This window comes from Embiotoca jacksoni, unplaced genomic scaffold (assembly GCF_022577435.1).
Source record: "Embiotoca jacksoni isolate LCO1_2020_lvr unplaced genomic scaffold, fEmbJac1.0.p SCAF_31, whole genome shotgun sequence".
In the NCBI taxonomy this organism is placed as follows: domain Eukaryota; kingdom Metazoa; phylum Chordata; class Actinopteri; family Embiotocidae; genus Embiotoca; species Embiotoca jacksoni.
In genome coordinates this window covers 3,415,607-3,429,636 of record NW_027185383.1, presented here as the reverse complement: position 1 = coordinate 3,429,636, position 14,030 = coordinate 3,415,607, and the positions used below count along the sequence as shown (strand labels likewise).

Genomic DNA, 14,030 nt, shown 5'->3' with positions numbered 1-14,030 from the left:
ACCAGGAGGGCGTCAGTGGTGGTGGTGGTGGTGGTGGTGATGGAGGGGTGGGATGGGGCTCCCCTTTTCCTGGGAAGCGGGAAGAGACACAGCGCCATCTAGTGCTCCGTGTGACCTGATCTTGGAAGTGACTTTGGAAAGTTATAGAGAAGCAGGCAGAGAATTGGGAGGTGTGGTGTTCATTTGGCAAGGTGTTGATGGGGGTGGTTGTTGCATGGTTGCCATGGACATACATAGTGTGTGTGTGTGTGTGTGTGCGTGTGCGCGTGCAAACTGTAGGACTGTGGGGGGAAAAAGGTCTGGCCTGGACTCAGATTTTCCACTGAGATCACTGTGTGAGGGAAGGAAGGAGAGGAAAGGAGGGATGAGGACAAGAGGAGGGGGACATCTGGTAAAGATCTGTGTTTATTAGCAAGCTCTCATAGTAAATCTGTTGGATTTTTGGCAGCTGTGGCAGCTCTGTATAAATTGTGATGCCTGCATTTTGAGATGTCTCAATACCAGCCTTCATCAGGGGTACATGCATGCCTTCGTAAAGGCAGTTGGGGTTTCAGTTACTTTGGTGATTTTGTTTTGAAAGAAGGCACCTAGTTTGTCTTTTTACAGTCTCGAGGCAGGCAGGTGGGACTGAAATCACTGAATCATCTCAGAGAGAAGTCATACGAAGCAGACTTACACAGCATTATGTTGTGGGCACGGCCTGATGGGTTCCATGATGCTCAGAGGAGATGAGTATCATTTATGCCTCCAGTCTACACATACAAACATCTTGCAGCATTTAGCGCTCCACCGCATTTCTCTTTGATGGTTGTGTTTCCATGTGAATGGCAGAGAGGTGGGTTTGACTCAAAAGCTGCTATGCACATGGAAGTATGGATGAGATGAAACACAAGCATGGAACAAGGCAGAGTTTAAAAAAAAAAAAAGAAAATCTCTTTTCCAGTGAAAACATGAAAGTCAGCACAGATGGAAGCAATTAATCGCATTGTGCCTCTTACATTATGACTCAAGATCTCATTTTCCCTGAGGTCTGACTCTACAAGTACAGCGGTGGTCTGACTCTCAACTTTTCTGTTGGGTAACTCAGTTTGGTTCATGAACAACTAAAATACATTACAAAAATTGTGCTGATTGCTGTTTATCGAGGCTCACAAGATTTCAGATACCGTGAGGCGCCAGTCAAAACATAAGGAGATTACCGGTTAATCAAGATGCCAAACCCCACCAAAGAAAGTAAATTCAGGAAATGGGCCAGATTAACTTCCGTAGTCGCTCATCAATCTCATCTCTGAATTGTCTATGATTGGTCTAGTCTGCAGCAAAGTAAACTTCTGATTGCTTCCTTCACAAATTGATGGGAAGAAAACCCCAGCAGTGATTAAATCAGCACTTACTGACAGAGCAGAGAGGGTGTGTGTGTGTGTTGGGTGGGAGGGAGGGGGGAGGAGGGGGAGTGGGGGGTGATGGTTAACGGTCACCTACTGCCACCTAGTGAAACATCCAAAACTGTTCACACTTCCTCTGAGAACAAATCCAGTCAAAATGCACAAAGAGAAATAACCAAGGTATTTTAATTTGAAACTCACAAATCTTGCAAACCACTGTGGGGATATAAAAGGCCGTCAGGAATAAAGTGAAGTTGAAATAAATGGCATCCGCGTTTTAACTTGATCTCACGGTATTTGTCATCCAGCGTATTTACAGAAACCCACGGCGTTCACTTCTGCCACTTTCAAGGCCTTTCCAAAAATATATCTTCACCTATATTACAACATAGTACAACATAGTACTAGTAGTAAGTATTACAACATTACATTAAGACAGAGCCCCCTACAGGCCACAGTGGGAAATTCTTTTCTCAACTACTTTCTGCATTCCTGATCCATGTGAGCAGCTGCTGTGTTGGTCCAAACCTGTTATATAAAACAATTTAGAGAAATGATCTGCTGATAGACAGAGAGGAGACATGATGTCAAGCTTTACATGATGCATTAACTGCTTTCAAAAGGCCGAACAGCTGCTCTTCGTGGCTGTGAAGGGTGAACCTGAGGCTGGATGTGGCTACTGCTTGGGACTTCTACTGTTGACTCTATTGTGCTGTTCATATGTCCTGCTTTTCTCTTCTTTACTGCTTTTATCAGCATGAGCCAAGACAGCATCATTAAGCCACTGTCAAGTATGGCAGATGTGTTATCTATAGTGGCTTCAATACAACCCTCAGCCAGCAAAACCATGTCAATTCACTGCGCACACACACACACACACACACACACACACACACACACACACACTACATTTAACGAGTGTGACACTCATTGCAAACTAATGTACCGCAGCCAGAATCTTAACAACCAAAGCACAGGCATGGCAACAGTCACAATCACAGCTACAGTCTGTCCATCAGCCTGGTGGGGGTTGGTGAGAGAGCAGGGTGAACTCGCTCCCCGGTTATCTCTGTGTGCCTGAGCAGCCACAGCTGAGGGCATAATGACTCGGGTTGCGGTCACAAGTAGCCTTTCTATGAAACAGAGGAAATGCAGGAAATATTACCAAAGTTATTGTGAGGGAATGCAAAAGTAGTTCAGAAATATATTGTCTCTGGGACTCTGAAGGGGCTCTAGAAAATAAAGTCCATCAATAATATCAAAGTTCATGCGTAACAAACTAAAAAACAACAACAACAACAACAACAAAAACAGGAGTACTCCAGACAACAGCTGGAGGGGAATGAGGGAGAAGAACCGTTTGTTTGTGCTGGTTGTCCTTGAAAAGTAGATGATGTGATTACATTTCCTTGACAGTGAAGAGGAACTTCAGAGTCCACAGTAACCGTACAGCTTCACTCTAGACTCTGCATTTCTACGTTTAGTTAGTCCGTTGAATTCTTTGTCAAATGCATTGTTTCAGTAAAATGTTCCGAGCTCGTCGTCCAGCTTGCCTTCACGTCTCCTTCAGTTCATGTTAGAGTGGCTCTTCAGGTGCCTCCTCAGGTGGTTCAGGCAGGTGTAGGTCTTGGGACAGATCTGGCAGTGGTAAGGTCTCACCCCTGAGTGGTTCAGCATGTGCTGCTTCAGCACGCTTCCGTCCGAGAAGGCCTTCCCGCACTGAGAGCACACGTACGGCCGCTCTCCCGTATGCACGCGCATGTGAACTGTTACTTTGTGCGCCATTGTGAAGCCTTTGCCGCACACCGTGCACTTGAACGGCCTCTCTCCGGTGTGGGTGAGCCTGTGGGTTCGCATCGCACCCATCTGGGAGAAAGCCTTCCCGCAGTCGGGGCAAACGTGCGGCTTCTCTCCCGTGTGCACCCTGGTGTGACTCCTCAGACCTCCTGCGGTGGAGAAGCACTGCGAGCAGTGGGTGCACTGGTAGGGCCGCTCCCCGGTGTGAGTGCGCATGTGCTGCTTCAGGTCGTAGCGGTTTCTGAAGCCGCGGCCGCAGACCAGGCAGCTCTCGGGTCTGTCGTCGTTGTGGCGCAGCTCGTGGTTGGACAGACACTTTTCAGACAGGAAACACTTGCCACACTCCTGACACTGGTAGGGCTTGTCGTGGTCCACCCTCTGATGGTACTTCAGCTCGCTGATGCCAGGGAAGGTCTCGTCGCAGTATCTGCACCTGAAGCGATGGTTGGGGCTGTAGGGAAGCTGGTGTTCGCTCATCTGATGGTTCCTCAGCAGATGCGCCATCTTGAATGTCTTTCCGCAGTGGGAGCACTCGTATTTCGTGAGCAGCTGCACGCACTGGTGCCTGACGCGTTCGTGCAGAGACCTGAACTGACAGCCGCACTTGGTGCAAATTTGAGCAGCGTTTTTACACTTCCTCTTCCTGTGGCCGGACAGGTGAGCCTCCGTGCGGAAGGCTTTACCGCACTGAGAGCATTTGTAAGGCTTCACCGCCGTGTGGAACCTCTGGTGCTCAAGAAACTCAAAACGATACTTAAAGCTCCGTCCACACAGCGGACAGTTGTGGGTGACTCTTCCTCGGGGGTACACGGCTTTGACAGAGGATTTTCTGGAGGAGAGAGACAATGAGGAAGTCCGGTGACCTGAGCTGCTTTTCCTATGCTTACCTCCGCTCATTAATTTGGCGGCCTCCATCTCGCCGATCTCTTCGTGCCGTTGTTGATGTTTGACCAGACTCTTGGAGGAGATGAAGCCCTTTCCACACTGCTTACACTGATAGGGTTTATCATGATCCACCTGCTGATGATACTTCAGGTCACCAATTCCTGAAAAACCTACTCCGCAATGGCTGCACTTGAAAAGGCGGCTCTGAACGTGAGTTAGCAGGTGCTCCTTCAGGCTGCTGGACTTTGGAAAACTCTTTCCGCAGTGCCCACAGTCGTAGTTTCGCCCCCGCTTTGGGCAGTGGTGTCTGAATTTGTCCAGTGAGGTTGGAAAGCTGTTCCCGCATTTAATACACAGATATGCGGCATTTTTACACTTGCGGAGCCTGTGGCCCGCCAGCAGGGTGGCTGTTCTGAAGGCCCGCCCACACTCAGAGCAGTTGTAGGGCTGCAGCCCGCTGTGGACTCTCTGGTGCTCGATGAGGACAGAGTGATGCTTGAAGCATTTGTCACACTCGGGGCATTTGTGGATCGATGACTGCTGCCTCCTGCGAGGAGATGAAGAGATATCAGCTCTTTTAGGCGAGTCGGGAAAGTCAGCTGAGGTGGAAGGGTTTGTAGACAGCTCTTCATCAAACATGACGATCTGAGGGACGTCGGTGTTTTCATCATCACAAGCACTCGGGTGGGAGGCGATGGCCACTTCCAGCGATGGAGGGAGAGACAGAGACGGAATCAGAAGATCATCTGACTGAAACGGAGCTGCAGCCAGAACGAGAAAAAAATAAAGGTGAATGCATTGTTTCATGTCTTGACTTTAGACATTGTGCCTTGAATACATGCAAACTATAAACACACCAATGCTACTCTTGGCCAGTTTCCCATGACACTGTTTGCTCTGGAGGAGAAACTTCAGGTCGTCTCCGTTTGACACGCACTGCATGTACTCCTCCAGGACAGCGGGGGCAGCACTGATCCAGGAAGCAGTCTGAGAGACAGGTGTACAACAATTTGTATTTCAATTTGAAAGAAGACCTTTTCATGTTCTTGATTATATTTTACTGATCCTCTCTGTACCTGTTTGAAGTCGGGTATCGGCAGCAGCTCCTCTAGCCTAGTGAAGAATTCACAAACTAGAGTTTCCAGTGCCGTGTCGAAGTCAGGGCCGTACTCGATAGGAAACACGTTCTGTCAGATGAAAGAGGACAACGCCATCAGCACGGGACATAATACTTTCAATTTGATGCGTAAAATAGTGATAGAACTTGATTTAAACATTTTTTTTTTTATCAAGTTGATCTATTTTCACCTTGAGAAAGTGTTCTCTGCCATCAGTGTCTTCAATGAGGCCTTGCACCAGCTTCATAAAGTTGGCCTCCGGTGCTTCAATCACAGGATCATTTGTCTGGATTAGAAAAAAACGAGACACCAGTCAGATAAAATCAGGGCAATAAAATATTAAAACACCCAATTAGGTCTGTGAGTAATTATAATTGTCATCATTGATCAATCTGATGATTGTTACTCGTTCATTCAATGCAGCATTTTATCTAATAATGTCTGAATATGCTAAAAAAAAAAAAAAATGTGTCTACAACATCTCCCTAGAGCCCAAGATGATGTCTTAACATCATTTGTTTTGCCTGACCAGCAGTTTAAAATCGTCTATACCTTCAGGTAACATAAAAAAAAAGCAGAAAATCACAATATTCAGAAGTTAAAACCAGTTATTTTGTGGGCATTTTCGCTTTAAAATATTAGTGAAACAATCAAGATATGTAAACAGCATCACTCGCCTCCTCGATGCAAGAAGATCGGATTCGGTTCAGGTGCGTCTCAACAGCCTTGAGATCTTCTGGGTGTTCAGAGCGCAGCAGTTCAAGAGTTGTCTGGAGGAAATGTAATATTGTGAATTAAATGTCTCCCAGACCAGCTCGTCTCAGCTCTCTGATTTGAATCTGGATTACACGTGATGGATCTCTTACCCGTGCTCGGAGGCCCAACGAGAGCAGTCTGCCTTCTCTTTTGCTCATCAGTTCAGGAACGGCCTCCGTTACCATGGACACGAACTCCTCCAGTTTCCCGTAGTGCTTTATGTTCCTCTGGCGCACCACCTCCCACATCACAGCTGACATCAGTCGAAGCGGCGGGACCAGGAGAGCCAGCGAGGACAGAGGGACGCTGAATTCTTCAGAGAGAGATCAGAAAGGCTCAAAACAAACTTTAAAAAAAAAGGATGAAAACCTTGGACACGACGGTGGCCCAGAATTTATATCATAATGTTAAATCGACTATATTTAGATATTGAAGACAGGTTGGATTAATCAACATGTTTATGTAAATATCGTGCATGTGTTGTCTTAAACAAATATATCATTGGGAAGATGGTGAATAAATTGAAGTGCTGCTGGGAGACTGGAAGAAGCTGCCTCTCCTCTCAGTCCTCTCATGAGTCCTCTCCGTCCTGTCTCAGTCCTCTCATGAGTCCTCTCCGTCCTGTCTCAGTCCTCTCATGAGTCCTCTCCATCCTCTGTCTCAGTCCTCTCCGTCCCCTCAGTCCTCTCATGAGTCCTCTCATGAGTCCTCTCCGTCCTCTGTCTCAGTCCTCTCCGTCCCCTGTCTCAGTCCTCTCTGTCCTCTGTCTCTGTCTCCGTCCTCTCCCTCCGTCCTCTCAGTCCTCTGTCTCCATCCTCTGTCTCAGTCCTCTCCGTCCTCTGTCTCCATCCCCTCTGTCCTGTCTCCGTCCCCTCAGTCCTCTGTCTCCGTCCCCTCCGTCCTCTGTCTCCATCCTCTGTCTCAGTCCTCTCCGTCCTCTGTCTCCATCCCCTCTGTCCTGTCTCCGTCCCCTCAGTCCTCTGTCTCCGTCCCCTCCGTCCTCTGTCTCCATCCTCTGTCTCAGTCCTCTCCGTCCTCTGTCTCCATCCCCTCTGTCCTGTCTCCGTCCCCTCAGTCCTCTGTCTCCGTCCCCTCCGTCCTCTGTCTCCGTCCTCTGTCTCCATCCTCTGTCTCAGTCCTCTCCGTCCTCTGTCTCCATCCCCTCCGTCCTGTCTCCGTCCCCTCCGTCCTGTCTCCGTCCCCTGTCTCCTAATGACTCACCAGCTGCAGCGACGCGGCACCACAGGGTTTTTTAACGTGTGCAGCTCTCAGCCACTCATTTCATGTTTCTCGTCCCAATTGTCGGACTAATGCTCAAATGCTCAAACAAACATGACGTGGTTTTATAATAAACTTCTCTCACTTCGACAACGAGACGTCGAGAGTTTCTAAATCACTCCGAGATGTGAAGTTTACATCCGCTGGCAGCTAGCTGTTAGCATAACATTAGCATCTTCGTTTCAAATTGACGCCCGTCTTTGTTTGACTGCATAAAAAAAAAAAAAAAAAAAAAATCACCAAGTTTACATTACGGTGGAGATTTAATAACAATAACAATAATAATAATAAAGTACTGTCACTGTTTGTGTCCAAGATAAAGCGTCAGCTAACGCTACCTAGCTGGCTACAAGGCCGCCGGCGCCGCCCGCTCACCGGGTTCTTGTTCCAGGGATTAGTCGAGGCCCGCGGAGCCTCGGACCCCCGCTGGCTTCTCTTTACGAGGTCATACGTACCCATGTCGTTCATTCTGAAGTTCTTCAACACCGCTGCACGAAGGAAAACTCAACCCGATGGACGATCTCTCATCGTTTCGGTTAGCGTGCCGGCTAACAGAGTCGGACGCTTCCGGCGCCAACTTCTTCCTGAAGCGCGTCGTTCGTTGTGGCCGCAGTCAGGATGGAGCAGGGACGCTCGTTTCGTGTCACCGGGGCAGCCCGCCCGCGTAAAACGAAGCCTCCGCACTCGACTGTCAAAATCGCAAGCACCGCCCCTCCGGATAACGCAAATAATACATCTTAAAAGTAACGTTACAACTTGATAAACTGTTATCAACGCTTTATGCATTTTTAATGTGTTAAAATCATCCCCCAACAAAATTTACATATATATATTATTTTTTTAGTTAAAACGTTTTGAATTCATATTAAAATGTTAAAAACTACATGTAGAAATAGAAGACACTGAATTTATTATAATTTCTGCTTCAACCGAGCATCAACAATTATTTATGTGTATTTCTTCAACTTCAAACATTGAACACTGATACTGCAGGAAGTTCAATGTTAGATTTAAGTATACATGTCACGGCCGTCGGAGACAAACAAATGACGCCATAACTTCACTGTGATTTATCCAATGTTTGTAATACTGCTCACTAATACTGGTAAGAAGACGGTAGAAACAGGCACACATGACTACAGAGGGAACATGTCGTCCTGTCGATCATTTTAACACACAGTTTAGGACAACAAAAAACCACACTTGTATGTCAATCCCAACAGCTGCACCTGAATTAAGTGAACTTCACAGTTCACAATTAAAACAGAATAAGGACATAGTCAGTGAAAACAAGTTCTTCTGCAACATAAGTCCTCACAAGAGAGGGCGAGTGTGAAACCTGCAACACTGCTTAAGTGCTGAAAGTCAAAGACGGTATTCACTTGTAGAAGGTTGAATGTTAAATAGTGGAATCAGACAGACGGGGTTTGGATGACACTGTGAGAAGTTATGTGTCTCTTCAGGTGGTTGAGGCGCGTGTACGTCTTGGCACACAGATGACAAGCGTAGGGTCGAACCCCCGTATGTCTCATGGTGTGTTTCTTCAGTTCGCTGCCACGTGAGAAACCTTTCCCGCATTCGGAGCACACGTAAGGGCGCTCCCCGGTGTGAACGCGCATGTGGACGGTCACTTTGCTCGCCATGGTGAACGCCCTCCCGCATACGGTGCACGTGTACGGCTTCTCCCCCGTGTGGGTGCGTCTGTGTATCTGCAGCTCGCCGGCGGACACGAACGCCTTCCCGCAGTCGGAGCACAGGTAGGGTTTCTCTCCGGTGTGAGTTCGCACGTGTATGTTGAGGTTTCCCGACACGGAGAAACGTTTCCCGCAGTACGTGCACTGAAACGGCCGCTCGCCCGTGTGACTCCGCACGTGGAGGTTCAGGTCGTGTTTGTTCTTGAACGCTTTGCCGCAGTGCGCGCAAATCTGAGACCTCTGTTGTCGGTGGCGCAGCTCGTGAGCCGCGAGGCACGCGATGGAGCTGAAAGATTTCCTGCACTGCTTGCACTGATTGGACAGCTCGGGAGGATGGATCTTCTGGTGGGACCTCAGGTCGCTCATGCTGGGGTACTCCTCCCCGCACTGTCGGCATGTGAAGAGGCGGTTCGGGTTGTGAGTCAGCTCGTGCTTCCCCAGCTGGTGCAGTTTTTTAAAGCTTTTTCCGCACTGAGAGCAGTCGAGCTTCTGGACGCTGTCGACGCACTGGTGTTTATGTTTCTCCTGCACAGACTGAAAGCTTTTCTCGCATTTGATGCAAATATAAGCTGCTTTTGTGCACTGCGTCCGTCTGTGAGTCGACAGATCAGAGGTCCTCCTGAAGGCTTTTCCGCACTGCGAGCACTTGTAAGGGTTTTCTCCGGTGTGCAGCCGCTGGTGCTCCAGGAGCTCGTACCTGTAAATGTAGCACTTCCCACACTGAGAGCATTTGTGCGCAACTCTCTGCCTCGGCTGGCCGATCACAAAGGCAGACGTAGAGGGAGCCCGGGAGGTGGCTGCAACTCGGCCACGGAGCTCCTCTACAACACGCACATCAGGGATACTCTCAGGGCACTTCTCTGCTGCCGTTTGTTCTTCGTTGCTGCCGTTCGGAGAGTTTGACTCCTTCTCGGACGACCATCTCGTATCCTGAGTGTCGGAATCGGCGGCTTCTTCAGGAGCGGTCGCCTCAGATTCACTTCGGCTGTCGAATGTTTGTGTGTTGGATCCGGCCTGTTTGCCGTTGGTCTCTCCCTGTGAAGCAGGCAGCGATAATGATGCGAAGAGTCGCTGCTCTGAGGGAGATGGTACTGTTTGAAAAGAAAAAAAAAATAATAAAAAAGTCATTTTAATGGTGTTACTTTTCACATCAGTTGTAATATAGCACGTGGTTTAACCCCATTATAAAGCTTTGGTGCAGCAACCGGGCCCGTTTTGGGAACCACCTAAGCCCAATAAAGGTCAAATCATTGTTGAGAGCATCAAAACTAACTCAATGACTTCTCCCAGATCTAAAGGTAGGAGAAGTTCCCCAGTGTACTACGTTAGCAACTTTTGTCTTAAAGCTTTTTGGGTGTTGTTAATAGATCATCAGTTTAAGATTTTCAAAATTTTGGGAAAATTACAAACAGAAATGATAACAATAATGATCAAAATTATAATGAAATTGCATATTTTTGATAGAAAAATGTAATATTTTCGAGGGAGAAGACCCAAATACCCCCACCACCAAAAACATCAACTCAAGTCTTCCACAAACTTCAGGAAAACACTGATATCTGCACCGGAGCTGCAACCATACCAATTAAAATGATTTTTGTTCAGCTAACTGAGAAACCAATTTGGCTTTAAATATCTGAGAGTAGTCATTAATGTCAATTATAAAATAAACAATTATTTGTTTGTTATTCAAAACCCAAAGATATAAATTTACAATGATTACAAAATTTGACAGTTCTCACCCACAAATGCATTTTGATTGATTAATTCCTCGCTGTGATTAACTCACTGATTGTTTAAGCACTAATGTGGACACATAAACCGGGCTGGTAGTCTGTGCAGACACACTCACCACTGGAGTCCATCTTGGTCATCTTCCAATGGCCTGGGTTGCTTTGCAGTAAGACTTTGAGGTCATCAGCTTTGGTCACACACTGCATGCAGTCCTCCAGCACAGACGGCGTATCGCTGATCCAAACCGCAGCCTTTATCAAGCAAACACGTTCAATTTAATGCACTGGGAACAAACCAACCTTCTCAATTCAACAATTCATTTTATGAAACATTATTGTGTTTTCTCTACCTGCTTAAAGTCTGGTATGAGCAGCAGCTCTTCCAGTTTGGTAAAGAACTCGCAAACCAGTGTTTCCAGTGCCGTATCGAAGTCGGGCCCGTACTCCACAGGAAACACAGTCTGAGAAAATCCAACCCAACAAATAGATTTCTGATTATGACGCATTATTTGATAAGTAAGGAAACAAACTACACCGTTTTATATTTAAAATAACTGTGAGACAACAGCAGAGACTCACCTTGAGAAAGTGTTCCCTCCCCTTTGAGTCCTCCAGGAGCTTTTGAACAAGCCTGACAAAGTTTTCTTCAAGAGCTTCGTTTCCTGTATGAGCCTGTCAAGTTAAATAAACACACCTTAAATAAGCAGAACGCTTTTTAACCGGCCAATATTCAACATCGGTGAATGTAAAGTCTAACACACCTGTCTGGAGCTGGTTTGCAGCAAACTGTCCAGGTGTGTTTTAACAACTGTGAGATCCTCTGACTGTTCACAACTTAACATCTGTAGTGTCATCTGGAGAAAACATTAAGCGCAGTCAGGTTGTTAAACCAGATAATCTCACTGTGTATCGACCAACATCACAGTGAGGACATGTAAACAACAACATCCAACTGCTAGCGCCTCCTCGTCTAGTCTACATGTGCAGAAGTTTCAGCTGTTAGTGTCTTTAAGTTGTAGTAGGTCAAGAAAAAGTCTGCTATCAAACTCAAATCAACCGTGGATATTATCTTCAAGACAAAGCGAAGGTCGATTGGCAGAAAGAAGCACGAGAACGTCAAGAGCTTTTTTGCGTAAATGTATTTTACTTAACCGTATTTTTCTCCCCAAAACAGCGTGGTTGTATACGGTACCTCAAATAGTCAAAGAAAACAAAAAAGGTTGTGATATGATTCGAGATTTACTTTATTAAAGTCGATATCTGCTGAAAGTGAACTTGCGGTGAGTTGCTGTAAAGTGCGTTTCAGTCTGAGTGACTCACCTTTGCTCTTAAGCCCAGTGTGAGCAGTCTCATCTGTCTGTCAGTCAAGATGTCAGGGACGGCCTCGGTTACCAAGGACACAAACTCCTCCACTTTCCCGTAATGCTTTATATTTCTCCGACGAACCACCTTCCACATGGCGGCCGACATCACTCTCAGAGGGGGCACCAGGAGCCTCAGCGATGCCAGGGGCGGGGGACCGTCTGCATGGGGAGGAACAACAAACCGATCCAGACACATAATAATATAATAATATAACATCTGTGTTAAAATGTTGAGTCTGCAGATTGTCATTAGAAAGTTGTAGTGATGAAAACAGGATGCAGTTCATGTTGATGTCAGACATATGATGTCGGATAGCAAAGTAAGCCACGTGAAAAAGACTGCATGCAATTATTATTATTATTATCATTATAATAATTATTATTATTGTGTATGAGAAATGTTAATAACTACTTTGTAACGTTTCCTTTCTTCTTTTATATATAAATATATATATATATATATATATATATATATATATATATATATATATATATATATATATATATATATATATTTGTAAATAACAACATGTCATTTTGGTTCACCTGCCTAATTTAATATTTGGGTATGGCACCGGTGTAAGTTTATTTTAAGTTCAGCTCTTACGTGTTGTGTTTAATATTAATACTTGATGATATCAGGCTGATCAGTGAAGGCGACATCAAAACAAACCGACATGAAACCCGAACAAAAATGAAACGTTACCCATTTTACTCTTCCGAAGAGCTGTGATAGCTGAATGGACACCGAGGACCGTTTCCTAATGAAATATGATCCTTCTCCTGAAGCTGCTGAACGAGCTCTCAGCTGAACAACTCGCTGCCAACTGTAGCTGAGCAACACTTCCGCATTCTTCTTCTTCTTCTTCTTCTTCTTCTTCTTCGTGTTTTATTCGGTTGACATCCTGTAGCTTTACCGCCCCCCTGCGGTCGGCTACAAAGCAGCTCACAAGCAGCAACCACAGCTCTTTCGACAAAATTAAATCAAGTTAAAGATTTACAGAATTACTGATTATCACATGAATGTGACACAAAGAGAAACACGAAAAATATCATTAGAGACATAAGATATGAGAAAGCATTCCTATATTGATGCAGCTCTTGCTGCTTACTACTTTTGACGCAGCGTTGCAGATTTTAGTAGTTTTTGTTTGATGTATAGATTCATTGACAAACATGATGAAATATATAATGCTTAACTTGGTTTAGCCATTGTAACTAAGAGTGACTATTCAAAATAAAATTTTCTGAGCAAAATAACACATAGTCAGCTCAATCTTAACAAGGTCTTGACTAAATATAAGCTCACTATATTTTATTTGTTAGGATTTCTAACAAATTGTTCCATTTCAAATCGACAGTAGGCCTATATGACTGACTTTGGTCAGACCAACTATTCTAAATATCTCTGACTCTTCGTCAGACTGAATTTAGAACGAGGATAAGAGAAGGGGATTTCATACAGAGATTGCACATCAACAAATAGATGGGCCTCTAAAATCTTTATTACATGCTCTGTTGTTTAACATAAATCTTCCATGTTGTGTCACATTCCTTCTGTCCCCAGATTAACTTCCAAGCCAGAGAACCACCTAAAACTAAAATACCAATAAAGTCAAATTTTTCATTCTTCAAACTGATATGTAGATGCATGAATCCCCTGGTGGTGGCACTGAAGGATTAAAAACAGCAATGGCCCAGTAAGTATTTATCAGGAACAGAGGAGCCAGGGGAGAAGTAATTAGATAGTGCCTCATCAGGCCATCTGGGCAGCGTTAGCAACCATGACTAAGTAAATCCTTTCAGTGCATGTTGAATGACAGAAGGGCCATGTACCTAAAAAGGCTATATTTCCTCTCTTTTTTTTGGATGCTCAGCCCTTTTAGTTAGGCCGATTTCAGTTTTTTTTTACTTTATCATCAACACAGCTGCACAGGCTTACAAACTTACAACATCATACATGAATTCAAACATCTGAATTTACATGATAGTAAAAGTATCTATTAATTTCTTAAATAGT

At 45.4% G+C, this 14,030-nt stretch overlaps 2 protein-coding genes across 2 annotated transcripts; both read right to left on the bottom strand.

Moving 5' to 3' along the window:
* Positions 1-1,551: 1,551 nt before the first annotated feature.
* LOC138207324 (zinc finger protein 420-like) lies at positions 1,552-7,861 on the bottom strand. Its single transcript, XM_069164477.1, has 7 exons — positions 7,675-7,861; positions 6,052-6,254; positions 5,863-5,955; positions 5,376-5,471; positions 5,144-5,254; positions 4,925-5,054; positions 1,552-4,828 (listed from the first exon to the last, which is right to left on the bottom strand). Exons 1-7 carry the CDS (start codon positions 7,685-7,687, stop codon positions 2,952-2,954), a joined length of 2,523 nt encoding a protein of 840 aa, XP_069020578.1. The 5' UTR covers positions 7,688-7,861; the 3' UTR covers positions 1,552-2,951.
* Positions 7,862-8,106: 245 nt separating this feature from the next.
* LOC138207325 (zinc finger protein ZFMSA12A-like) lies at positions 8,107-12,832 on the bottom strand. The gene is made up of 7 exons (XM_069164478.1): positions 12,717-12,832; positions 11,967-12,169; positions 11,408-11,500; positions 11,226-11,318; positions 10,997-11,107; positions 10,766-10,898; positions 8,107-10,004 (listed from the first exon to the last, which is right to left on the bottom strand). The coding sequence occupies exons 1-7, from the start codon at positions 12,718-12,720 to the stop codon at positions 8,632-8,634; spliced, it is 2,010 nt and encodes a 669-aa protein (XP_069020579.1). The 5' UTR covers positions 12,721-12,832; the 3' UTR covers positions 8,107-8,631.
* Positions 12,833-14,030: the final 1,198 nt, after the last annotated feature.

Coding starts and splice junctions, on each gene's coding strand:
- LOC138207324 (XM_069164477.1), bottom strand. Junction 5,472..5,862: donor GATCTTCTTGCATCGAGGAG/GCGAGTGATGCT, acceptor TTTCTAATCCAG/ACAAATGATCCTGTGATTGA. Junction 5,055..5,143: donor CGATACCCGACTTCAAACAG/GTACAGAGAGGA, acceptor CCTGTCTCTCAG/ACTGCTTCCTGGATCAGTGC.
- LOC138207325 (XM_069164478.1), bottom strand. Junction 11,108..11,225: donor GGAGGGAACACTTTCTCAAG/GTGAGTCTCTGC, acceptor GGATTTTCTCAG/ACTGTGTTTCCTGTGGAGTA. Junction 10,005..10,765: donor GACCAAGATGGACTCCAGTG/GTGAGTGTGTCT, acceptor CTTTTCAAACAG/TACCATCTCCCTCAGAGCAG.